This window comes from Globicephala melas, chromosome 5 (assembly GCF_963455315.2).
Source record: "Globicephala melas chromosome 5, mGloMel1.2, whole genome shotgun sequence".
NCBI classification, from domain to species: Eukaryota; Metazoa; Chordata; class Mammalia; order Artiodactyla; family Delphinidae; genus Globicephala; species Globicephala melas.
Window position 1 is genome coordinate 37,491,253 of NC_083318.1, and position 25,693 is coordinate 37,516,945.

At 46.2% G+C, this 25,693-nt stretch overlaps 2 protein-coding genes and 1 pseudogene across 3 annotated transcripts in view; 2 read left to right on the plus strand and 1 right to left on the minus strand.

The window, feature by feature from the left end:
* Positions 1–923: 923 nt before the first annotated feature.
* TMEM128 (transmembrane protein 128) overlaps positions 924–25,693 on the plus strand; it is a 30,215-nt gene continuing 5,445 nt past the window's right edge. The window contains exons 1-5 of one of the 2 annotated variants that reach the window (XM_030864209.2): positions 924–1,054; positions 2,694–2,835; positions 5,989–6,147; positions 8,210–8,318; positions 9,565–10,218. In XM_030864209.2, the coding sequence (XP_030720069.1) occupies positions 958–1,054; positions 2,694–2,835; positions 5,989–6,147; positions 8,210–8,309 (498 nt within the window). In that variant the 5' untranslated portion in view covers positions 924–957 and the 3' untranslated portion in view covers positions 8,310–8,318; positions 9,565–10,218. Of the gene's footprint in view, positions 1,055–2,693; positions 2,836–5,988; positions 6,148–8,209; positions 8,319–9,564; positions 10,219–25,693 lie in introns of those variants that run through there. The other variant, XM_030864210.2, reaches the window with a different exon arrangement.
* On the minus strand, positions 5,563–5,860 carry LOC115857085 (transmembrane protein 126A pseudogene; annotated as a pseudogene).
* Positions 18,193–25,693, plus strand: part of OTOP1 (otopetrin 1) — a 42,333-nt gene continuing 34,832 nt past the window's right edge. The window contains exon 1 of the mRNA XM_030864212.2: positions 18,193–18,703. Within this exon, the coding sequence (XP_030720072.1) occupies positions 18,298–18,703 (406 nt within the window). The 5' untranslated portion in view covers positions 18,193–18,297. The remainder of the gene's footprint in view (positions 18,704–25,693) is intronic.

Genomic DNA, 25,693 nt, shown 5'->3' on the forward strand with positions numbered 1-25,693 from the left:
CATCTTATCTCCATTGCCTCGCATGGTGCCTAACAGTTCCTAGCAGACAGTAGGTGCTCAGCAAAAGTTTGAAGGGTTAAGCACAAAATTTCTCAACATATGACACGGTAGGAAGGAGGCAAGAGAGTAGCAAACAGGGTTACTGATGGAGGAAAACTTGTGAATTAGTGACACAGTCTTTTTCAGTTTATGAGCGTTAGTGATGGGAACTGACGGATTTCTGGCAAAGTACAAATTTAGCTTTCACGTTTCTGGCTGGGGGTAATTTCTCACAAGCCGTAAGAAGGGGGCTAACATGAACCACATACGGGTGCTTCACATTTAAAACCCCAGAACAAATCCATGAGGCAGGTATAATCCCCGTTGTACAGAAGAGGAAACAGGCCCAGAAAGGTTTATTTCTTGCCTGAGCCCACCTGAGCGGTCAGCGCCAGGCCCAGACTCCACCGCAGGTTCCCGGGCCCGGCCCAGCGGTCCTTTCCTCCTCCTGGGTGACCTCTGACTCTTTCACGTCTAGCTGGGCGACTCCTGAGGAGGAGAAGGAGGAAAGAAGCTGGGGGGTGAGATGCTTTGGGTATGCTTTGGGCATACCGGAGCCACAGGGTTCAGGACGCAGAGCACAAAAGCAACGAAGTGCCCCCGTAGGGCCTAGCACACCCACTCGCGCGCATTCGCCGGCATCGGTAAGCTTGACCCTTCTGGGCTTCCGTAGTTCGGAACAAACTGGATATCTCTAGACGGGGAAGGATAAATATTTTGAAATTCAAATCATGTTTCCGGATTTGAGCACTGAGACAGCAAAGCCTAACCCTCCGTACGTTCTCACGAACTAAAACTGCGAAAACAACACAGCCTCTCCTCTTCACAAAAGGAAATCCCTCCCTCCTCCGGCGAACCGAGGCCGGAAGTTCCGGTGGGCTTGACGTCACTACCGCCCAGTTTCTGGGCGGTGCTAAGATGGACGCTCTACAGGCTCGGGAGAGACTTCGGCGGAGATACCTGTTCCCGCGGGACGTGGTGGTCCAGCAGGACCGCGAGGGCTACGCCGGGCCGGGTGAGGCACCCCCCGTGGCGCGCTCCGAGTCGCGCAGAGGTTCCCAGAGGCGAGGCGCCGGACACGGCCGGCCCCGCGGGCCTCTCGCAGCCCTACCCAGTCAGGAGGGACAGGGTTTCGTTTTTTCAAGGCTTACCAAGTAGTTTTGCAAGTCGGGTATTTACTGTCGTAAAAGACCCTTAGAGATCAGGTAGCCCTGCGCATCTTGGTCTTCAGGATTCCCAGGAGAGCTCGTTTAACACCGGTTTGGCCATATCCATTAAAATAAAAAATATCCACAGATTGTATTTCTAAGAACCTAACAAAGGAGCGTACTCGTAGCAGTATACAAGGGCGTGTGTGCAAAGTCTTTAATCTCAGCTTTGCTTGTAATAGCGAACGACTGGAAACATCAAATTGTCTGTCAGCAGGGAGCTGGTTAAATACACTTGGCTGTTTATACATGACACGGCAGGCAGACTTTTATGAACCAATGTGGATGCTTTTCAAAGGGAGGCGGAGAACAACGTATGGTATGCCACCATTTGTGTTCAAACCAGATAACATGCGGTGTGTGTTCACCTGTAGATGCATAGAACATGCAAGAATTCAGTAGACGTTATTACTGGTAGCTGCTTTGGGGCTGGGGAACTGGGGTTAAGGATAAAGAGAGCGATTTCACCTTAGATCTTTTTGTCCTGTATGTTGTAAATCTTGTGTATTTATTACTTTTAAAAAGTAAACGCAGAAAACAACATGCGCAGGCATGCTGGTTTATAAATTTTGAGGGTGTCTCGCAGAATTTGTATTATGAATAAGCTTCCCAGGAATTCTGATGGTCAGCTAAAAGCTCGGGAACCTTGGCTACATACTAGTGGTTCTCACATGAACTGATAGAGAGGGCATGTCAGTCACATGGGGAACTTGTTAGACCCCATTTGACCCATTCTTTCAGATTGGGTCCCAAATGGAAGGAATTTGACTTGTCCATCACCTGTCTAAGACAAGTACCATGTTGGGACTGGACCTCCAGTGTGCCCTTTCCACTTTTGAGCTGCCTCAAAAGGTTGTGTTTGTTTAAAAAATTAAAATATGTAGTTGTAAGTAGTGTTTTTGGAAAATCAAGTCCATTTTGTGTTCTAATGTTTGCCACTTGCATTTTTCTTAATTAACAGGACTAATGACTTTCCTAGACTACATGTGAAGCATAGCATTAAAATTCCTACACTACCAGATGGCATTATTCTTTCCAAAAGACTATATAAATAAATTTGGTTGCAAAACTCATTTAGCAGCAAAACAAGTTGACTATATTGGACAGGTTTCATGGCAGGCTCCTATTAATTATTTCTAAAAATATAAACCTATTTCGGTGGTTTTACAGAAGAAATTGGTACTATCATGGGAGAGAATGTGGTTCTTAGAAAGCTCTAGGAAATTATTTTATTTGACTTAAAATAGGTGTAATTTAAAAAAAAAAGAGGAATTCCCTGGCAGTCCAGTAGTTAGGACTCCGCGCTTTCACTGCCGAGGGAGCAGGTTCAGCCCCTGGTCGGAGAACTAAGATCCTGTAAGTGGCACGGCGTGGCCAAAAAAAAGGTATAATTTTTCCTGTGACGTTAATGGTTACTTCATAAGTTGAACTCTCTGTTACTTGCAGAAACCTCTACACCTGTTGAGAAAAAGGAGAAACCTCTTCCAAGACTTAATATCCATTCTGGATTCTGGATTTTGGCATCCATTGCTGTGACCTATTATGTTGATTTCTTTCAAACCGTTAAAGAAAACTTTCACACCAGCAGGTAAGAAAACTTTATTGCTTCGTAAGTTAAACACACTTGTTTTATTTTTCACATTTTGTGAGCCGACTTCTTCAAACGCTTAGTAGGCACCTACTTTCTGCCGGGCATGGTGTTGGAGGTGCTGGTGACGCAGAGTTGAAAAAGAGAGTGTGTGTTCTGGGCACGTACCGCAGAGTGGGTGAGGCTGGAAATTATTTCAGTGGGCTTTCTCAGCACAGGTGTTTTGTAGGATGAGGACGGTAGTGAATTTAAGAAGGACCTAATCCTTTTGTAAACCATGCAGAGAGAATGACTGAAGGTCTTTAAGAAGATCAAGTACAAGAGCATTGGGAGGAGGGAATGAGAATTGTGGTGGGTGGGAATTGGGTCTCAGAGCTCGTTTTCAGAGAATAGTTACAGCCAACAAGGTAACCACATGTACAGGCTGTGATTGAATTAGAGTTGAGGTCACTGGTGGGAGGAGTCAGGAGCTTTGAGGCAGGATGTCAAATAGTCCATCGTTCATGAGGATTGAAATCTCTTTAGTATAAAATCTAGGAGTTGACATGGAGGGGAAGGTTGTTCATCACACTCCTGAGTCCTCACTGGGCATTGGAGAGTGTTCTGGAGGCCTCTAGATAACAGAAAAAGAGGGAGAGGTGTTGGTGAGCATCGGAGCTGGCATCGAGAGGGGTGATTTGCTTAAAGTGCAAGTGTAATTGTTTGGAAGTACCAGCGGGGCTAGAAAGGTGCAGACGGGACTGTTTGATCCGGTGATATCGTTGGGGGTTGGGGGACACACAGTCTCTCCCGCAGAGGCCCTCAGGAAGAGCAGTGACTGCTGGAGGGGCGCCTGAGGAGAGTGAGGGAGCAGGTGGTCCGGGGAAAGCAGGCGGGGGGTGGGGGGGCGGTGTTATGTAAACTGTGGCAGGGAGAGAGCTTGTTCCCCTTCCTTATTTCCACAAGCAGGAGCTTTCCCTAAACACTCCCATCTTCTGGCCCTTCCCCTCACTGGCTTCTTCCCTGGGAGGTGCTAGACCTCCTGAAAGGGTTTGGGATGAAGAACCAGGCATGTAGCTCAGCACCTTCTTCCTCTTGGGAGCCAGCTGCCCATGGGAAGCACAGATTCTGGGCTGCTTTTCTGCACCATTGTTTTATGGGGCGACCCTGACATGAGAAGGTCTCTAGGTTTTCACTGTGACTTGAAACCCAGTGGGGAAGTCTGTCTCTTTCTGGGTTTCAGTGTGAGGAAGCATGTTGTCACCATTCACCAAAGCTGTCTTCTTTTCATAGCTATATCAGTAAAGAAGCTGACAGTTGGTCTTTATCAGTTTGGTTTCTTTGTGTCTTTCAATTGGTCTAGAACTTAGGCTGGGAAAAGAAGAGATGGTTGTTTCAGACACCATCAGTAGCACCTGCTGCTTCGTTCATGAAATATCTCATGAGAGCCTGAGATGTATCCAGTTATGGTCACAGTGATGAACAAGGCACATTTCTCACCCTCCACCAGCTCATTTTAGGCTGTGATAGATGAGTAAGTCATGTGGTGCGTACTGTTTGCGTGTGCGAGGGTATGTGCGGGATGCCATGAGTGCACCTAGAAGGGGCACCCAGTCCAGGCCAGCCTCAGGAGGTAGGCCTTTTTGAGGTTTCAGGAGAGATGACAGGATTTGTCCATTTGTGTCCTATGTATCCTCGTATATGAGAATACAAAGTATTCTTAGTAGTTAAAGGAGATGGTGAGGTAAGGAGTAACTCACTACACTGTAAGGTGTTTGGGGCGCCCACAGGAGTAGCGGCACACAGTAGCCCACCGGTGGTGTGTGACAGAGCCTGGACTCAGCCTCCGGACCAGGACTGGGGGGCATGAAAAGAAAGTGGGAGTCATAGGGCTGTCCTCAAAGAAGTGTCATCTTAGAGGAAAAGAGACAGAAACGCATGGCCGAAGGCTGAGGATTTTGAGTAGAGTCGTGTTGCGTTCTTGCTGAGGCCTCGGTAAGCAGCGGGGAGTTGGGGCAGCTGTGGCGGGAGGGCGCTACCCAGAGGCAGTCCGTGCAGGCTGCCTTCTGCTTTCTCGAAAAGGGTTCATTCCTCTGATTTTCCAAATCTGGCCTCCTCCCATGACCAGCAGGGGCTGGAAGGAAGGGGCTGATGAGCTTTTTCTCACACACACTGAGCCAAGTCTTCTGTGGAGTTGGAAGGAGCAAAAAGCCATTGGCCCTTGAGGGAGGACTGGAGATATTCTAGAAATAGGAGGGTTTCATTTAGAAATCTTTTACGAGAGGCAATATGAATTAACTCCTTCCAAATTGATATTCAGTATTTCAAGAAACCCAGCTTAACTTGGAGGAGTTGATGGTATCTGTTGAAATCTTTATTACTCTCACACTCAACACTTCAGAAACAACCAGAAAGCCGCTCGCTTTCCTGTATGTTTAAAGAAAACGTCCTTTTTTGTCAGTTAGTTTATGAAAGTGTGTGTGTGTTTAAAGTCTTACTTTTTCATCCTTTTGTGTGTCTCACTCTCATCTTTACCTACCCATCTCCTATTAGATCTAGACTTTCTGCAAGCTGGGATTGAGTAACTGTGGGTCCCTCTGCCCCTTCTCCAGTTGATATTCTTCTTAGAAATAGATATTTAGTCTATTAATGTTAAGATACCTGATTTGTTAAGTGCTGTCAATTAGCACTTTTTTTTTTAAACCACTTTATTTTTGTGTACATATTTGCTTAACAATCACTGAATTTCTAGTCAGCTTCAGGTATCTGAAGAGCCTTTAAAAGTAGTTTATATTGTCTAGACCCAAGGTATGCTGCACACAGTCTGGAGCAAAATTGCAAATAACATCTGTCCTAAGATAGGCATAGAAATTCTGATTCAGTAAGTTAAGATGCTTCCTTTCTCTAGTGGCAGGGCTGAGTCATACCTGGCTGGTAGGCCCTGTGTTATGGGACAGGACTCAAAATTCAAATCACCTGTATTCAAAGGTAAACTTACAAAACCTTTGTCAGATACATGCACTGTCAAAAATGGGATCACTGCCATTGGTATGGTAAGCCAGCAACGATATGAGCCTATGTCACATTTCAGATGTGTCAAAAAAGATTATTTACTATTAGGCTGCAGAGGATGTAAAAGAGGATAATAGAAGGGTATTATTTTTGTCTCTACAGTTGGTTTCTGTTTGGCGGTACCTTGTTGCTTGTTAGCTTATCGATTGCATTTTACTGCATAGTCTATCTGGAATGGTATTGTGGAATTGAAGATTATGATATCAAGTATCCAACGTTGATACCTATTACAACTGCTACTTTTATTGTAGCAGGAATTTGGTAAGTTACCTTTAGAATGAAAATTTTTTTGATCAGGTAATGATGTACATGGTACAAAATTCAAGAGGGAAAAAAAAAGGGAATGATGGGAAAACAGTCTTCTTGATTCCCTTTTCAGTAGTGTCTTTCTTTACTTATATATTTAGTTATTTAAAATACAAATGGTGACATGCTATATATATATATATATATATATATATATTGCATTTTGCTTTCTAAATCATTTTCATTGTGAAGTATAATACAGACATAAAAGTGGAAGAATCTAAAATATACAGCTGAATTATCATGTAGTGAGCCTTGGTGTAACCCTAACGAGAAAGATCTGTGCCGGCCCCCTCTAACCCCTTCCATGCCCCCTCCCAGTCACTGTACCTTCATTCCTGCCCGCAGGTAAACAGTGTCCCCACCTTCATGGTAACTGCTTTCTTTTGCATCTCTTATAGAAATGGGTTCATATAGTATGTATTCTTTTCCATTTGACTGTTTACATGCAACATTATGTATGATTCGTCCATATTGTGCATAACAGTTGCTCGTTTTCATTGCTGTTCAGCATTCCATCTTATAACCAACTCCCAGTTTATCTGTTCTGCTGTTGATCGCATTTGGATTGTTTCCAGTTTGGGGTTATTATGAGTGATGCTGTTAAGAACATTCTTGTGTATGTCTTGTGTGCCTGTGCGTGCTTCTGTTGGATGTATATGTACATGCATACATATATACATATCTCTAGAAGGGAAATCGTTGGCTCATCGGGTATGCAGACCTCCAACTCTAGTAAATAGTGCCAAACTGTTTTCCAGAGTGATCTTTTTTTTTTTTTTAAATTGAGTTTGGAATTCTTCCATACCAGTACATACAGATGTGTCTCATTCTTTTTAACAGTTACATCATTATCACTGCATGGACATATCATGATTTATTTAACCAGCTCCCTGTTTTTTTATTCTTTCGCTGTTATAAATAATGCCACAATTAACATCATTTTTCATAAGCTAAGAGGTTCTCAATGAAAAGTTTTTTTTATGTTTATAAAAGTATTTTATAACTTGCTCATTAAAGAAAAATCTGTAAATTACAGAAAAACACAAAGGAAGTAAATCTCATGATCCTGCCAACCAGAGAGAAAACTACACTGAACATTGTGTATGGGCTTTTAGGTTTTTTCCCTCTCTTTATATTAATTGCATTTTAATTTGGGGAAAACCACACACCTTTGTACATATTCAGTTTAAATGTATTTTTTCTATTATGTATTTTCTGTAGTTGAAGTTTATGGGTGTTTGACATATATTGCATTGTGATGCAGTTTTTTATTAACCCTTCGGTGACGAGTGTAGACAGTTGTCTTATTTTACAATTTCTTATAAGGCTAATGTCACCCCCGGAAATATTATTGTATGTTTTAGAACAGTAGGATTATAGCTATTTAAATGTCTACTTCTCAAAATATTATGTTAGTCATTAATTATCTGAAACACTTATTTAATTGACTATAATTTTCCTTTATTAACTTCTGCTGTTAAAAATTCAGTTCATAAAAATCATTGCACTTAGAAAGTGTGTTATTCTTACCTGGTGACAGGAATAGTATTTTTCTCAATGGAAAGTTTAATAGCAGCTTATAAATGATTACTTTTTCATTCTGTTTCTAGCAGAAAAATACTTTAACCGTCTTTTTTTTTTTTTTTTTTTTAACCATTATAGTTTGGTAGTGTGTGAGATCGTAAAAGCAGGCTGTAGTCATTTTATTTCGTGTTCCTTTACAGATACTAATGTTAAGAGACTGAAGTGTCTGTTAAGCCAGGCCAGCTCTCGTTAGAGGAGCTTTAGTGATTCCAGTTCTGAGTACTTTGTGAAGAAATTGTGATATTTCCAATATTGGCTAAGTCACATATCTGAGAAGCATGATTTATATATAGAAAGTTACAGGCTGAATGAACTTTCCCAAACCGGGTAAAAGTGAGTCCTTTAAATCTAGATTCTGCAGTAGAATATAGTTGTGTAGAGTATAGCTATAGTTGTGAACTGTGTGGCTATTTTGTCCTTTTCTTTTCAGCTTCAATGTTGCTTTATGGCATGTGTGGTCATTTTTCACTCCACTGCTGTTGTTTACCCAGTTTATGGGGGTTGTAATGTTGATCTCACTCCTTGGATGATTTCTAAAGGTAAGATTTCTGGAATGGTATTTCTAATAATGAATGCATTTGAAAAAGTCTTTCATGATAATTTTCAGTGGACATAGCAGTAACGGACTAGTAAATTATTTCAGTCATGTTTACACGAGAGTTGTTCATCCATTGAACTCTGAGGTAGAAGGGACTGTGATCCCTTTCCATTTGCATAATTTTGTTCTAAGTGACTACTTTTTAGAGAAGGCACCCTGACCTTCCAAGATCTCATGAAGAGAGTATTTGCACCTTCCAATATGGATAAGTTCACACATTGATTCATTTTCTATTGCAGTAAACTTCCATCTACTTCTATACTGATGACTATTGGCTAGATTGTTCTTAGTTAATGGGAATATGGGAAGAATGGGCAATTTTACCCAGTTGAGAAGAAAAATCTGTTTTCTAACTGTCCTGGCTGCCTCATAAAAATCTGATGGATGGCACACCAGCCTTTCCCTTCCATGTTATTTATAGAATTTCTGCTTCCCCAGAGACCACCGTGTCCCTGGGCCTGCTGCCTTCACGGTGGGGTCTATTTGCTAATTGTCAGATAACTCATTTATTGAATAAGTATGTGTTCAGAGTACTCACTGTACATGCTTAGGGACATGGTGAAAAAGACAGACGGTCCCTCTCTTCATGTTGCTTACGTTAGAACTTGGAGAAAATCTATTCCATATGTCAGTTTACTTACTTGTAAACTTGAAAACTGAGACCCAGAGAAGTAAACTTGGAAAACTGAGGCCCAGAGAAGAAAAAGTTAATGCACTCAATTATTGGGGTGCAAAAGAAAACTGACATTTCAGCTCACAGACAGCATGTTCTCCCTTTGGAGTTTTAAAGGAAAGTCCCTATAACCAGATAAAGAAGAAATGGATGTCCTCTCATTGTTGCTAGTCTGAAAATAGCTGCTAGCACACACATGCTGATGTGCAGAGTCCCCTCCACACGTTGTGCTGTGTCTAGGACCGTTTGGACTCTCACAGTATGTCCTCTGTCCCTGTTGACCTGTCGCCACGAGAGCATTCCCTCATCTGACCCTGTCTGCTTTGAATCTCTGGCTGTTCCGTATTGAGTTTTTCCACGTGTTCAGGAGCTTTTGACTTACTGCCGACATCAACGTTTAATTGGTAACAGAGAGCCAGAGAATGTTGTAGGCAGGGAGATTGAACTGTGCTAAAATTTTTAATATTAAATCCAACAGCCTGAGATAGAATGTCTCGCTTGGGTTTTCTTTCAGGTGTAAGGGCATGTCAGTTTAAAGTGAATGATTAATATCCTGCTAGCTGAAAGCACCGCAGACATAATGGAAAAGCTACAGTGTGTTTTTGCATCTATGAAGTGAATGGTTTCCTTGGAAGAATTGTAACTTTATAGCTCTGTAGTTGAAATCAGAATAAATTATATTTCATTTGTATATTCCTAAACTCATTATCGAATTTTTCAGATTCAAAGTAGAAATATTCTATTCAAGACAGAAATAACTAATTTGCAGTGTTAATCTGTTTGGATCATTGGAGAAATTGTTGGTGTAAAAATTTAAATGAATTTTCATTAGAGATGCATAATGTACTCCCGATAGTTCAGAGAAGTTGTTCACTCTTCCATTTAAGGGTGAGCAGTTCAGTGGTTGAGATGACTGGGTGTGTATATAGAGGAATGATAGTGTCATGTGCCTTTAACACAACTTCAGCAATTCCTAATAATACCGTTTTTATAATAGCTTTGTAAGGAGGAGGACCAGTTGAAAGGATTTTGTGTTTTCCCATCACTTAAGATTTATCACTGTGTAAATTACAGGGTTTTTAGCATTTGTTTAACATATGAACTTTTAATCATCTTAAGTGCGTGTAATTTTTTTCTTAATATTTAAATAAAGTATTTCTATAACTTTCTTGTGGGTTTTGTTAATACAAACTTTGGAATTGTTTCTGTCTTCAGCTATTAGCACTTTCACTATAGAAATAAGGCTTCTTTTTAGAGAAGGCTACTCTGCTTTTCAAAGACCAATGCAAGACAGTATTTGCACTTTCAGATGCAAATATGTTTACATTAAACCTAAACATCGTAAGCACTGTGACATTTTAAGTACCTTATGTTGGTTTCTGCGCTCCCCACCCACAAGGGACTTCAGGTGATGATATGTTTCAGTCAACACTTGTGTCTGGCTCGGATCACACCCTGCAGTAGTAGTTAATCTTGACCTTGAGCAGCAGTTAGTCTTTCTCCAGCTGTGAGGCAGGAACATTATCTGTGTTGTTGGGTTGTGGGTGATAAGAATAATGTTTATGAGACACCTACTACAGTGCCTGGCACACAGTAGGTGCTCACTCAATAAATGGTAATGGAGAGGGAATGAAAGACAAAGTAGATCAAAGAGCAGGAATGGGAAGAGGCAGGCATGATCGGTAAACAGAATCAAGCTCAGTTTGTGTACATATGCGTGTGAGGGTGTGTAGAGAGAGTCATTTAAAGTAAGGAGCAAAGTCAGGCGAAGGTCAGAATCAGGTGGCCAAGTCAGTCAGTGATGTGAGGGTCTAGTGCAAGGCGGAGGTTGCAAACCCAGGAGGTAGGATTAGAGGGAGCACTGATTCAGACCCTCCGGAGGGAACTTGGTGCGGGGCAAGGGACGTACCCCCCCGTGACAACTCCCACAGAGTCTTTGGGCAGATTCTGCAAGAAATCTTTCCTTCCCTCCCTCCCTTCCTTCCATTTTTCTTTTCTTGCAACGTAGTTTTACTGTTGATACTTGGTTAGAAACCTAAGGCTGGGATTTTCCGTGTAATACAGTCATTAGAACCCAGTTAGCCAAGTGCTGATACTGTGGTATAGCTAGGGTGGTAAGGAGATGATCCTGTTACAAAGAGACATCTGAATAAATTTGTTTAAACAGAATCATGACTGGTCCCTGTGCCCATTAAATAAGTGCTGTGCAGATTATTTGTGGGTCTTTTCCTATTGTTATAATTATTATTTTCTAAAATAAATTTATTTATTTACTTATTTATCTTGGGCTGTGTTGGGTCTCTGTTTCTGTGCGAGGGCTTTCTCTAGTTGCGGCGAGCGGGGGCCACTCTTCATCACGGTGCGCGGGCCTCTCGCTATTGCGTCCTCTCTCGTTGCGGAGCATAGGCTCCAGACGTGCAGGCTCAGTAGTTGTGGCTCACGGGCCCAGTTGCTCTGCGGCATGTGGGATCCTCCCAGACCAGAGCTCGAACCCGTGTCCCCTTTATTGGCAGGCAGATTCTCAACCATTGCGCTACCAGGGAAGCCCTTGTTATAATTATTAAATAAAAACTGTGTCAAGCAGTGTTGTTGCTGCTTCTAAACAAGCCTGTGGGAGGAGCATCCACTCAGAATAGTAACGAATAACGGAACTAACTGTTGTGAATGTTTATCATGAAAGTCAGGGATACGGTAGAAGCAAGTGTGTGCTCTTAAAAATGTCCCTGACTGACAATCCCAAGTGTCAAGACCGAGTCTTCCACCTGGGTTGCACACTGGTTGCTTCAGGCCTGCTGCTCAGAGGTTCCCATTGCAGCTCGTGACAAGGCTGTCTCGTGAAGAGTCCTCCAGGTGATTCTAACGTTCAGCCTCGTTCCAGAACTATCCTGTTCCAATCCCTTTGGGCAGAGATGTCTCTGCAGAAGCTAGAATGTTCGAATTGTCAGGGAACACAGCGATAGCAGAATCGAACTTAGCTCCCTAGGGTAAAAACCAGATGGAGGCTCCCTCCAAATCTGTGTCTGGGACCTAGCTTGGGAGGCAGTGGTCTTTCTAGGAGACTTTATAGCATTTAACATCCTGGCTGTCTCAGGGCTCTTTGGTTTTATACAACAATAACAAGAAAAGGTCTCTGGCTATGCTTAAGCAAAAGAGAAATACATTGGAAGGGAATCGAGGGAAAAGCTAAGAGCCACATCTTTATAAGTAGAATCATTTGGGGCGGTAGGGCGGGGTGGTCCTAGGTAATAGGGGTTAATAGATGCCCTCTTCCGTGGCCACAGTTAGGATAACTGCCCTTCACTTAAAAATATTTAAAGACTTTGATTCAGCTCAGTGTTTCTTGAGATGCGAAAGAGCTTGGTAGATTTTAAGAAATGTTTACATAGAATTCATAAAAATAAATAACAATCAGGAATATTTCGCATACACAAGGACTAATTTGAAAGAAGCCAAATTGCAGGCTCCGGGTCAAGGGAAGATTGGGAGTTGAACAGAAGAGTAAATTATTCCTAAAAAGGCCACAAAGATCTCTTCTAAGTCTCTCAGATTCAGTTTTGAAGTTGAGGAATGGGATTGTCCCAATTCAGCAGAAATGTAATGTGTAGCTATTTTATTTCTAAAGCAATGTGAGCAACTAGCTTTTGGTAGAGCTGTAGCTTTGGCAAACCTTATACCTCACTTTGGGTATATTCGTGATGCCTTGAGATGCATCATTCCTGTCCACATACAAATGTGTTGTACTGTTTACCATCTTCAAACAAACACCCAACATAGGGCTCCCTCAAGCTTCTCCAGTTATTAACCACTTTTTGGGTCCCCTTTACAGCAAAACTCCACCGAAGAATTCTCCAGGCTTATGATATCCAATTGTGTTCCTCATTAAAAAGAAATTGTATTAGGACGTATGGACGCAAAAGAGTGTGTGTAATGTTCCTCTATGTATAAAAATAGGGTCCAAAAGGATGTCAGGAACTTGGTCCCTCCCCAGCCCACACTCGGGTAGGAGTGGATCCTGGAGTTCACTCAGCTCACTGCTTCCCTTGCTCCTGTGCGCCCAGCCCGCAGCCTGATCCCCACTGTCTCTCAGGACCAGCAGGACTCCTTGTAATCCCTCCACCCCTGTCATGGTGCCGCCACAAAACCTGGGATTCCTTCTCATACCCTGGGCTGACTTCCACGTGCATCTGTCTGTATGTCCCGGTTATCACCTATCACTGCATAACAAACCACGCCAAAACTAAGTGCCTTAGGACAACCACCACCCTTTATTTTGCTCAGGAATCTGAAATTTGAGCAGGAATTGATAGGAACAGCTTGTTATGTATGGGGTGACTCAACTGGGACTGGACGGTCCACTTCCAAGGTGGTTCCCTTGTGGTTGGTGAGATGGTGCTGGCCCCCAATTTCACTCCGCCTGGACATCTTCATGGGCAGCTTAGGTGTCCTCATGGCATAGTAGCTGGGATTCAAGGGTGAGCTTTTACATTAGTTTTCTGTTGCTGCTGTAACAGATTGCCACCAATAGCGCTAAAAATGACAGAACTTGATTATCTCACGGTTCCTTGGTTAGAAGTCTAATATGGCTCTCAGCAGGGCTGCATCCCTTTCTGGAGGCTCTTAGGGGAGAATCCATGTCCTTGTTCTTTCAGGCTGTTGGCAGAATTCAGTCCCTTGCAGCTGAAGGACTGAGATCCCCATTTCCCAGCTGGCTGGCAGCTGAGGGCCGTTCTCAGCTTGGAGACGCCAGCCACGTGCATTTCTTGCTCGTGTAGCTTTCTTCCTCCATCTTCAAAGCCTAGGACAGTGGGTCAACACATCCCTCTTACACTTGGAAATTCTCCTGCCTCTTCTTCCATTGCCACATTGCTCTGACCCACTCTTCTGCTGCCTCCTTCACTCCTAAGGGTCTGTGTGAATACATTGGGCCCACCCACCTGGGCCACCCAACATCATCTCCGTGTTTTAAAATCCTTACTTCATTTCAGTGTTCCTTTTGCCAGGTAACAACATATTTATAGGTTCCAGGGAGTAGGGTGTGTACATCTTTGGGGCCATTACTCCACCTACCACGGTGTTCCTAGAGACAGGAAAAGGAAGCTACTGCTTAAAGTGTGGGCTCAGGAGCTGAGTGTCACTTCCATCCTATGCTACTGGTCAAGCAGTCACAGATCCCCTATTTAAGGGGAGGGGGACATGGCTTTGCCCCATCCTAAAGGAGGAGTACCAAAAAATTTGGAGGTCGTGTTTTAAAATTGCCATAGTCTAGCAGCCACTGTGGAGAGCAGTAGGGAGTTTCCTTAAAAAACTAAAAATAGAGTTGCCATATGATCCAGCAATCCCACTCCTGGGCATATATCCTGAGAAAACTTGAATTCTAAAAGGTACATGCACCCCAGTGCTCATAGCATCACTATTCACAACAGCCAAGTCATGGAAGCAACCTAAATGTCCATCAACAGACGAATGGATAAAGAAGATGTGTATAAATACAATGGAATACTGCTCAGCCATAAAAAAGAATGAGATAATGCCGTTTGCAGCAACATGGATGGACCTAGAGATTATCATACTAAGTGAAGTAAGTCAGAAAAAGACAAATATCAATGTCATATGATATCACTTATGTGTGGAATCTAAAATATGATACAAATGAACTTATTTACAAAACAAAAACAGACAGACATAGAAAACAAATATACGGTTACCAAAGGGGAATGGGGATGGGGGAGGAATAAATTAGGAGTTTGGGATTAACAGGTACACACTATGTAAAATAGATAAACAACAAAGCCTACTGTATAGCACAAGGAGCTATATTCAATATCTTGTATAAACCCTAAGGAAAAGAATATGAAAAAGAATTATATATATATATATGAGATTCACTTTGCTGTACAATAGAAACTAACATTGTAAATCAACTATACTTCAATAAAAAAAAAGAAAAGTGAAAATTGCCACAGTCTAATCTCTGTTCATAAATTCTCTAGATTCCTTCCACATGCAAAAGTCATTTATCTTCCAGGAATCACTGAAGTTTCATCCCATTACAGCATCAGGTTCAGGCTCGAGCTCCCGGATCTCATCATCTAAATCAATAAAAGGTGCCTCATCAGACAAAAAGCATAAAATACCTAAGAATAAACCTACCTAAGGAGACAAAAGACCTGTATGCAGAAAATTATAGGACACTGATGAAAGAAATTAAATATGATACAAATAGATGGAGAGATATACCATGTTCTTGGATTGGAAGAATCAACATTGTGAAAATGACTCTACTACCCAAAGCAATCTACAGATTCAATGCAATCCCTATCAAACTACCACTGGCATTTTTCACAGAACTAGAACAAAAAATTCACAATTTGTATGGAAACACAAAAGACCCCGAATAGCCAAAGCAATCTTGAGAATGAAAATCGGAGCTGGAGGAATCAGGCTTCCTGACTTCAGACTATACTACAAAGCTGCAGTAATCAAGACAGTATGGTACTGGCACAAAAACAGAAAGATAGATCAATGGATAGAAAGCCCAGAGATAAACCCACGCACATATGGTCACCTTATCTTTGATAAAGGAGGCAGGAATGTACAGTGGAGAAAAGACAGCCTCTTCAATAAGTGGTGCTGGGAAAACTGGACAGGTACATTTAAAAGTATGAGATTAGATCACTCCCTAACACCATACACAAAAGTAAGCTCAAAATGGATTAAAGACCTAAATGTAAGGCCAGAAACTATCAAACTCTTAGAGGAAAACATAGGCAGAACACTCTATGAGATAAATCACAGCAAGATCCTTTTTGACCCACCTCCTAGAGAAATGGAAATAAAAACAAAAATAAACAAATGGGACCTAACGAAACTTCACGGCTTTTGCACAGCAAAGGAAACCATAAACAAGATAAAAAGACAACCCTCAGAATGGGAGAAAATATTTGCAAATGAAGGAACTGACAAAGGATTAATCTCGAAAATTTATAAGCAGCTCATGCAGCTCAATAACAAAAAAACAACCCAATCCAAAAATGGGCAGAAGACCTAAATAGACATTTCTCCAAAGAAGATATACAGACTGCCAACAAACATGAAAGAATGCTCAACATCACTAATCATTAGAGAAATGCAAATCAAAACTACAATGAGGGCTTCCCTGGTGGCGCAGTGGTTGAGAGTCCGCCTGCTGATGCAGGGGGCATGGGTTCGTGCCCCGGTCTGGGATGATCCCACATGCCGCGGAGCGGCTGGGCCCGTGAGCCATGGCCGCTGAACCTGCGCGTCCGGAGCCTGTGCTCCGCAATGGGAGAGGCCACAGCAGTGAGAGGCCCGCGTACCACAAAAAAAAAAAAAAAAAGTGTACAGGTGGTGGGATAGGGAGGGTGGGAGGGAGACGCAAGAGGGAGGAGATATGGGGATATATGTACATGTATAGCTGATTCACTTTGTTATTAAGCAGAAACTAACACACCATTGTAAAGCAGTTACACTCCAATTAAGATGTTAAAAAAAACCCCACAAAAGCAACTGTACAGTTGGTGCCTCCTCCGGGAACCTCTCACCCTTCTTGGCAGACTCAGGGCTTGCCCAACCCTCCCGCCCTAGGGCTCCTGGAAGGCAGGGCTGAGTCTCATGTTTGATACTCTATAGCTTCTCAGCGAGTTAAATAGTTATCCATTGAGTGTGTCTCCACCAGAATGTCAGCTCCGTGAGGGCAGTCTTTCATAACTGAATTCCTGGCACCTAGAACAGAGCCTGAAATGATTCAGTGTAGTATAAATGAGTGTTGACCACATAAATGAATGAACAAAGTGAATGATGGCAAGTCCTCAGGTTGACTCCCTCCCAGCCCAGGGCTCCCTCACAGCCAGGACCTTCTGGCAATCAGAACCAGCTAAGTAATTTGCTGGATCCACTGCAAAAATGAAAATGTGGGTCCCCCTGTTCAAAAATTAAGGATTTCAGAACGGCAACAGCAGGATGTTAAACCAAGGGGGAAAGGGTGTCTCCTGAATGCTGGGCCCTATGCTACTGCACAAGGGGCTCGCTGTGAGCCCTGCCTGCCCTTTCCTGGGCTCCATCCCCCAGCAGCTCCCTCCCAGCTTCCCGCTCCAGCCCTGATCTCAGCCACGCCAGCCCTTAAGACCTCCTGAGAGGGGCACTCTGGCGGACCAGGTCAGCTTGGGGGGCCTGGGGGAGCAGAGGGAGATGCTCCGGTTCCCCCGGCTCCAGGGAGGATTCTTGCCAGCCCCCAGCCCCAGCTCAGCTCAGTCTAGAAGTAGCTCCCCATTCCCTTGGAGGAGGGAGAGAGATGTTCTCTTTTCTTGGAAGGTGGCTTCTGTCTTGTCCGCATCTGGGCATCTCCTGGCAGACACCCAGGTACACCAGACGGACAGACAAACATAGACACAAACGAAAAGGACACCCTCTCCCCCTATTCATAGATCTAGGGACAGGGGCTGCCACCCCCTCCCATCCTCCCCGACCCAACCAGACACACCCAAAGACTGACCTCCAGAGAGACACAGCAACACGCAACAGAGAAAACAGACCGTAGAAATACGCAGAGACGAGGACAGGCAGACACTCATGCACACGGACGCGTTCGTCCGGGCTCACCTAGACCTCCGTGGTCCGCTACGGAGACGCTCCGGGGCACCAGAGGAGCGCACTCACCCGCGGGGCCCTAGACGCGCCGCTCCGCCGCGGCCACGCCTCCGCGCCCACACCCTCGGGCCGGCTCAGGGCGACACCTTGCCCGCCATCCCACCTCTGGGAGCCGGTGGGAGGCACCTGTCATCCGTCATCGGCTCAGGGGACAGAGCTGAGGATAGCGGGCGGGTCCGGGCGCGCGGGTCGGGGAGCGGGAGGACGCGCGGCCATCGGGACAGGGTTGGCCCCAGGCCGAGGCACCAGGGGCGGGGAGCGGCCCGCGTGGGTCCAGAGTGGGCGGAAGTGTTGCCCCGGACATTGAGGAGGGAGAGAAGGTGGGCGGTGCGAATTGGGGAGCGCGAAGAAGCCGGGGTCAGCCCGGGTCGGCGGGGGGCGGGGGGGGAAGGTGGTAAGTGGATCGGGTGGGTACCTTGACCGAGGGTAGGGGGCAGAAGGCGGGAGATCAGGCGTCCGAGGGTGATCAGGACAGCGGGCTGTTTGGCAGAGGGCGTCGGGGCTAGGGCAGAAGACAGGGGCAGCGGGTGGGGCCCGGGTCGCAGCCGCCCCCGGGACTAGACTCAGTGCGGGTCCCTCAATGATGCCCGAGGGCCAGGGGGCGCCTGCCTCTCCCCAGGCGTTTCGGAGCAGCCCGGACAGGGGCTCGTCGGGACACGCAGCCTGCCCGCCGCCCCAGCTCCCGGCCCCGGGGCCCCCGGAGTCCCCGGAGTCCCCGGCCCCTCGTCGGGGCGCCATCCGCGCCAGCTTCCCGCAGAAGCTGGCGGAGGCGCTGAGCAGCCAGTATGGGCTGAACGTGTTCGTGGCGGGGCTGCTGTTCCTGCTGGCCTGGGCCGTGCACGCCTCGGGCGTGGGCAAGAGCGACCTGCTGTGCTTCCTCACGGCGCTCATGCTGCTGCAGCTGCTCTGGATGCTGTGGTACGTGGGCCGCAGCTCCGCGCACCGCCGCCTCAAGGACACGCACGCCGGCGCGCGCTGGCTCCGCGGTGAGTCCCCGAAGCAGCGAGCCGGCCGGCGGGTGAGTGCCCAGCGAACCCAGCCTGCTCGCCCGCTAGCCGCAGCCCGACAGCAGCTCTGTGCCCTTTCCTCCTCTGACTTCTCTCCTTTAGTCTTTTTCTGCCTCCATCTTCCTGCACATCTTTTCTGCCCGCCTCCGCCCACCTTCCCTTCTCTCTCTTTCTTAAGGCTGGATTATTGCCATAGTCTCCTCTCTCCGCCTTCAGGCTCTTGCCTTACATGCCATCGTTGGAACTACGGTTACACAAACCTATTCACATCTTTCCTTGTTTAAAGCCCTGCCATGGTTCCACGGACCCCATGATGGAGGCCACACTCCTTATCCTGGCATTCAAGGCCCGCTAAGATCTGAGCTCAGATGCCTCTTTAGTTTAATCCTCCCCTTGGCCTGCATTCTGTGCTCCAGTCTCAAAGACTTTTAGTTCCCATCACAATATTTCATGCTTATCTGCCTTTGCATATTCTGTTCCCTCTTCCTGGAATGCCTCCCACCTGCCTTGCTTTAGGAGATAGGGCTCAGGCCCCACCCCGTGCTCCCCAGTGATGCTTTTCAGACCCCCTCTCTCACCCTTTGGGGTTCTGACTGCACTCCTTCACCCCTCACTGCGCCCTGGGAAGGCACTGTGCTTCTTGTTGACACTTCTGTCCCCTCCACCACACTGGGGGAACTCTAAGATGCTCATCTCTTCGTCCTAGAGCCAACTCAGGGCCTGGCATAGAGTGGGTGCTAAGAAAATGCGGTTGAGATGAATGATGTAATCAATGAGTGGATAAATGTTCAGGCAGCGGGGCATAGAAGCACTTGCTAGGTACCCACAACACATTGATTGAAACGTTGTCAAGACAGGAACCCTTCTCTCCTCAAGGACCTTGCACTGTTGGAAGGGAGATAGACATGATGCAGGTCAAAGGGAAGAGGTGGTGGGGAGTCTGTGGAGAAAGCGGGTGCCTGAGAAATCTTCCTGGGAGGGGCCGGGTACATTTCACTCTGTGTGGTCCAGACACATCACAGGTCTCTGCTTGAATTCTCATGCTCGATCTGAATTTAAATCTCAGAGTGTGGCTGTCATTTTCCTTGCATGCTCTTGGGCACGTTATTTAGTCTTCCCACTCCCCTAGTTTCAGCATGTGTAGAATGGGAATCACACGTGTAGGACCAGTGACTGCTGGGTACAGGGTGGGCGCCCAGCACACAGTCACTCTCCCTCCCACCCACACTCCCTTCAAAGGTCTGCCCCAAGGACACCTTCTCTACACACCTGGCAGGAATTACTCCTCACTCCCATGGGCTGCCACAGCTCTCTCTGTGTAGAGATCTTTGGCACTTGTCAATTTCTGCCTTGTCTTATGACTAGTGGATATAAGCCTTGTCATCTGGATGAGATTTTAGGTTTCTTAGGCTCAGGGACTGCTCATCTTGCCTTTGGAAAAACTGCACACAACTGCAGCGTGGCCCAGATTCCTGCTCTGAAAGTAGTTGTTTCAGGGAGGTTCGTGGTTTTGTGACCCTATAAATGGCAGTGAATCCAGTGTCACAGCAAACAAGCAAACAAGAATAAAATGTTATTTTGAGGTTGTTGACTTAAACGGGCTAAAAAAATATTGCATACAGAGGCTTTTGACCTATGCTTTCCTGTAGTGGCAGGATCCTTCCTTGGTCTTTCCCTCACTTCCTTCCTACTCCATCCTTCTTTTCTTCTTTCTTCTCTTCTTCTTCTCTCCTCATCCATCCCTTCCTTTCTGTGTTACTCCTCCCTGTTCCATCCTCCCCCTCCTCCCTCCTTTCCTTTCTCTCGCCCTCCCTCCCTCTCTCCCTCCTTCCTCTTTTTCTCTCTCCTGCCCTCCCCTCATCCTTCCTTCCTCTCTCCCTCTCTCCTTTCTCCCTTCCTTCCTCTCTCCCTCCCCCACCCTGTTCTTCCTCACTCTTCCCTCCTCTCTCTCTCCCTCTTTCCAGGAAGACTCTAAGCCCTGGGACCCCAGTCAATGGGTGAATGGTCGTGCCATTTCCCAAGACTGGGAAGACAGGAGGAGGAGTAAGGGTGGGGATGCAGAACCAGGATTCCTCTTGTGGACGGGTTACAGCTGAGATGTCCATTAGACACCAGGTAGAGCTGGAGCAAATGAGGCAGTGTAGGGGAGCACATAGTAGGTGTTCAGTAAAGGGGGTGGCTGTTTAGACACTCAGCAAGTTACCCCATAATAACATAACTATTCAAGTGAGCTATGTGGATGACGGAAGTGGTGCTGACCCTGGAAGTCTTGGCTTGATGTCTCGGCTCTGTTACCTTCGCCTTTCTGAGTCCCGGTTTCCTCATCAGTAAAATAAGAATACTGGCCACCTCTCAGGGAGGAGCTGGGAGAGGTCGAGTGAAAGCTGTGTGCAAAGCACTGTCTATCCCTGTGAATGAGCTGCAGTTTATCGAAGAAGCAAGAGCCTAATTATCCCCAAAGTACCCCAGGAGGCCATAATGCCAAGGGAAGTACCTTCAGCCCCAGCAGGGACTGAGGATTTCCCTGGAATCCTAGCTGGAAAAACAGGTTTGACTTAGCTCTGCCCTGGCTTCTGTGATGGTCTTAGAAGTCTGGGGCTCTGAGAAAGAGCCACCCTGTGGAATTCTGGGCACTGAGGTTTTCCAGAGAAAGTTTTTGGGTCTTGGTACGGGCTGTGAGGCATTTCTTTGAGCAGGAAAACATTCTGTCCCACCTACTGGGTGTGAGAAAGTGAAGACTTTCTTTGGAACAAAATATATAGACTAATTTTTAAAAATGAGTGGAAATGGTGGATTATTCATCCAGATCCTCTGTTTGCTAAGTAAAGAGATTGATTTCTTCTGGAGGAAGTGGCAGCAGCTGGGATATCTCATGCCAGTGCCGTGTGTCCAGTGACGTGAAAACCTAATGAATAGCCATTTCTTCCTGTTAATTACCAGGGTCCTGCTTCTGTTCTGTTTCTGGTCTCTTAAAAGACCGCAGTGGTGAAGGTAGTCCTTTTCCTTGTTTCTGGCCTGTCTCAAGCCCAGAGAAGTGTTATTAACACAAAATCATGGCAATGACGACAGTATGACTAACAGCCACAGTTATTGAGTGCGTTTGGAATGCTGGTACATTAGAAGCATTGTCCCAGTTGTTTGTCACAGTGAGGCTTTCTTTGTGCGTGTGAATAATCACTCCCAAATCTACTTTCATGAGATCAGATTTTTACAAAGTGCTTTTTACTTAAAATGAGGCACGTCCACGTATACGACACATTCCATCTCTGTCCAGTGCACCATCCTTGGAAAAGGGCTGCTCAGAGCACTGTGTTCCTTATCCCTAAGGGGCTGCAAGTAAAGGGGCAGACGTGAGTTGCTTTTGTAAGATCTGCCCAGGACAGGTGGCTGTACAGGCTGTAGAGATAAAGATTGGGACACAGTGATGGGTTTTAGAAACAGGCGGTCCAATGTGTGAGAAAGTGAAGGTTGCTAAAAGAAATGGTTCCAAGTGCACGTGTGAAGAGAGGTGGGCTGCCATGCAGAAGAGTGGCGGAGAGCAGAAAAGGAGGGAGAGGGGAAGGAGGAAGGCTGCAGGACACGAGGATGCAACCGCCCCTGCACCCAGGGGAGCCCACAGCCTAGGAGTGCAGCCAGGACTCACAGAAACCACTGGAGGATGACTGACAGGATTGCAAAACCTGGTGTGCAGTCCTGTGGCAGCGTCTGGTGTGGCCAAGGAGGGAGTGGTCAGGGTGGGCCACCGTGGTATTCCAGCCCACCCTGCTGACTTCGGGGCAGATGCAGCAAGTTCATGAACATGGGTCTGGGCTTCACCTTGTTTCCCTCCTCAGAATGCACGCTCATCTCAGTTTGATCACCTTACTCCTCTGCAGACACGGCCTCTCCAGATACTCCTCATTTCCTTGGGCTTCTGTCCCTGCTCTGGGTGTAGTGAGCCCATGTCAGTGTGCCTAGCAATTCTCCTCCTCTCCTTAAAACAATAGTTTTCTTGAGATGTAGTCCACATCGTCTACAGTTCACCCATTTAAGGTGCACAAGCCGATGGTTTGTAGGATATTCGCAGAGATGTGCAACCATCACCACAGTCAATTTTTAGAACATTTTCTCATCTCAAAAAGAAACACTGTGGGGCTTCCCTGGTGGCGCAGTGGTTGAGGGTCCGCCTGCCGATGCAGGGCACACGGGTTCGTGCCCCGGTCCGGGAGGATCCCACATGCGGCGGGGCGGCTGGGCCCGTGAGCCATGGCCGCTGAGCCTGCGCGTCCGGAGCCTGTGCTCCACAACGGGAGAGGCCACAGCAGTGAGAGGCCTGCGTACCGCAAAAACAAAACAAAACAAAACAAAACAAAAGAAACACTGTGCCCTTTAGCTATCACCCCCCAGACCCTCCCCAGGAATAGACAACCGTGGATCTACTTTATGTCTCTAAGCTCGCCTGGTCTGGACATTTTTATAAATGGAATCACATAATATGTCATCTTGGCGACTGGCTTCATTCACTGAGCGTAACGTTTTCAGTCTCCCAGCGGTTCTTGGGGTGGGTGTTATCACCCTCATTTTCTAGACCAGGAAGCTGAAAGGGCATCAGGAGGAGGGTTGAGCCCCTGTCACCAGAAATATTCGGAGAGAGTGAGAAAGAGAAGAGAGATAAGTTCCTGGCTTCGGGACAGAGGGTGTGATATTAGCAGGTGACAGAGAAGGCAAAACCTTTAACTTCCATTTGGTTTCTGTCCTCTTCATCGAGCAGAGGGGCCTTTGGAACTTGCAGGGAACAACAGAGAAGGTGGCCAAGCACACTGCATGGGGATAACTTTTGTGACGTCGGGGCAGAAACTTTGGTCTGGTTTTGTTCAGCAGTCTGGACCGAGCTCCCATTCTGTGCCAGGCGCTGGCTGAGCCCTGGGGACAGCAGGATGCTTAGGTTTGGCCCTGCGTGGAGGGCTGCAGGAGGGGGCAAAGACGGTGCAGACAATGAGGGGCAGCAGAGCACGATGGCTAAGAGCTCCCCACCAAACCCCACTCCAACCCATGTAGCCTCACTTTTCTGCCCCGGTTTCCTCATGTGTAAAATGGGGAGGATGATACCCCCCAACCATCACATAGGGTTGTATGAGAATCAGTGAGTTTGTACATATAAAATGCTTAGAGAAACCTGTGGCATTTAGTAAGAGAAATACATTATTATTATTCACTAAATGATTCAGTGTTATGATGTGCAGGGGATGGGTGGGTCGGCAGAAGGGTAGCCTGGGGCAAGGGGTTTGGGGGTTTAGGGAGAGGTCCCAGAGGAGGACCTTCTGCTTTTGCTGGAGTCTGGAAGTGAGTCCAGAGATGTCAGCAAGATCTGAGTTAGCTGGAACCCTATCTGCAGGCTTCAGATCTTGGTTTTGTCCAGTGGATAGTGGGGAGCCATTGAAGGTTTTGAACAAAGGGAATGATGTGATCATACTTGTATTTCAGAATGATCACTCCATCTGCAGGGTGGGATCTGGTTTTCAGAGGAGTAAAACAGGAGGCTGAGAGGTCAGTTAGGAATTAAGTGGACTTAGGGAGAATATGTAGGGTCTCAGGAAGCTACCCTGAATTTTAAAAATTATAAAAGAATACACAGAATATAGAGAACTGAGCATAACAGCAACACCCCAGCAAAATTCTGGAGCAGGTCAAGATGCAGGGAGTTTTGAGCAATTCCCTCAGGAAAGGGAGCCGTGATCCAGCCTGGGGTCACCGTGAGAGAGTCTTGCCTAGCTGCATGCATTATCGTGCATGTTTGGGGTTTTGGGATGGGATTTCTGCTCTAGTAGAAAATGTAAACCTGATGTCAGGATTTCAGCCTCATGATGTAGCTGCCCAAAAAGCCGATGCTGGTCGGGCATTTATTGGAAAGGAGGTCAGGCTGCACATGGAGTGTCACGTCCCCCTTTGAGCATCACATGGGTGCCTGCAGGAGGGCGGCCCCAGGAGGAACGAAAGGATGTCCAGTCCAAGAGAGAGAGGATGTGGAGATGTGGGGTGGAAAATGCTGCAGGCCCACCCCCTTCAGCTCCAGGTCAGCAAACGAGAGTCACTTCTTCAGGGAAGCCTTTCCCGATGCCTTCAGACCAGGTGTGGCTTCCGGGTTGTATGTTCTCATAACACTCTGTTTTCTTCCTAGCACTTCTCAAGCAGGAGATTGTGTCATTCAGTTTGTTTGTTGATCTGACCAGATGGTGAGCTCTTGAAGGCAAAGAACTTGTCTGAATGTAATTACCATTATAACCTGAGCTCCTGGCACTGTGCCTAACATGTAACAAGTTGATATTTACTGAATCATCAAATGGGTGACTGCATGGATGAATGGATGAAGGAATGAGTGAACCACGGCAGAATCTCCAGGGAAGGGGATGGCAGTTCTGGGAGGCTGACTGCAGTGCACTGTGGGGAAGAGCATTGTAATCTAAGCACCAGCTGGTGAGGGAAGGGTGAGCCTCCCAGCCCTGGGCATGTCCAGGTGGAGACCAGATGGCCGCTGGTCATGATGCACTGGGAAGCATCCTTGCATGAGATGGGAGATGTAAACTAACTTTGTGGAACCTTCCACCTCTAAGAGCTTATGGTTCAAGATTCTAGACTCCTAGAAGGGATCTGGGAGCCTAACACAGAGGAGGAGTCTCCCCTCTGCCAACACTAGACATTTTAGGATTATTCTCAAGGAATGTGGCTGGGGAACTTTCTAACTGGTTCTAATTCATTAAGTGTTTCTTTGTGGTTGAGTGATGATGATGATGATAACATCCCGTTTATAGAATTTTCTATTGGTGGGGCACTGTTCTAGGTGCTTTTCATGTTATGACTCATTTAATCTCCTCTACATCCCTAGGAGATAGTCAATCTTATTATCCACATTTTACAGATGAGGAAACTGAGGCACAGAGAAGTTAAGTAATTGCTCAAGGTCATCAACTACAATAAGTGGTAGAAAAAGGA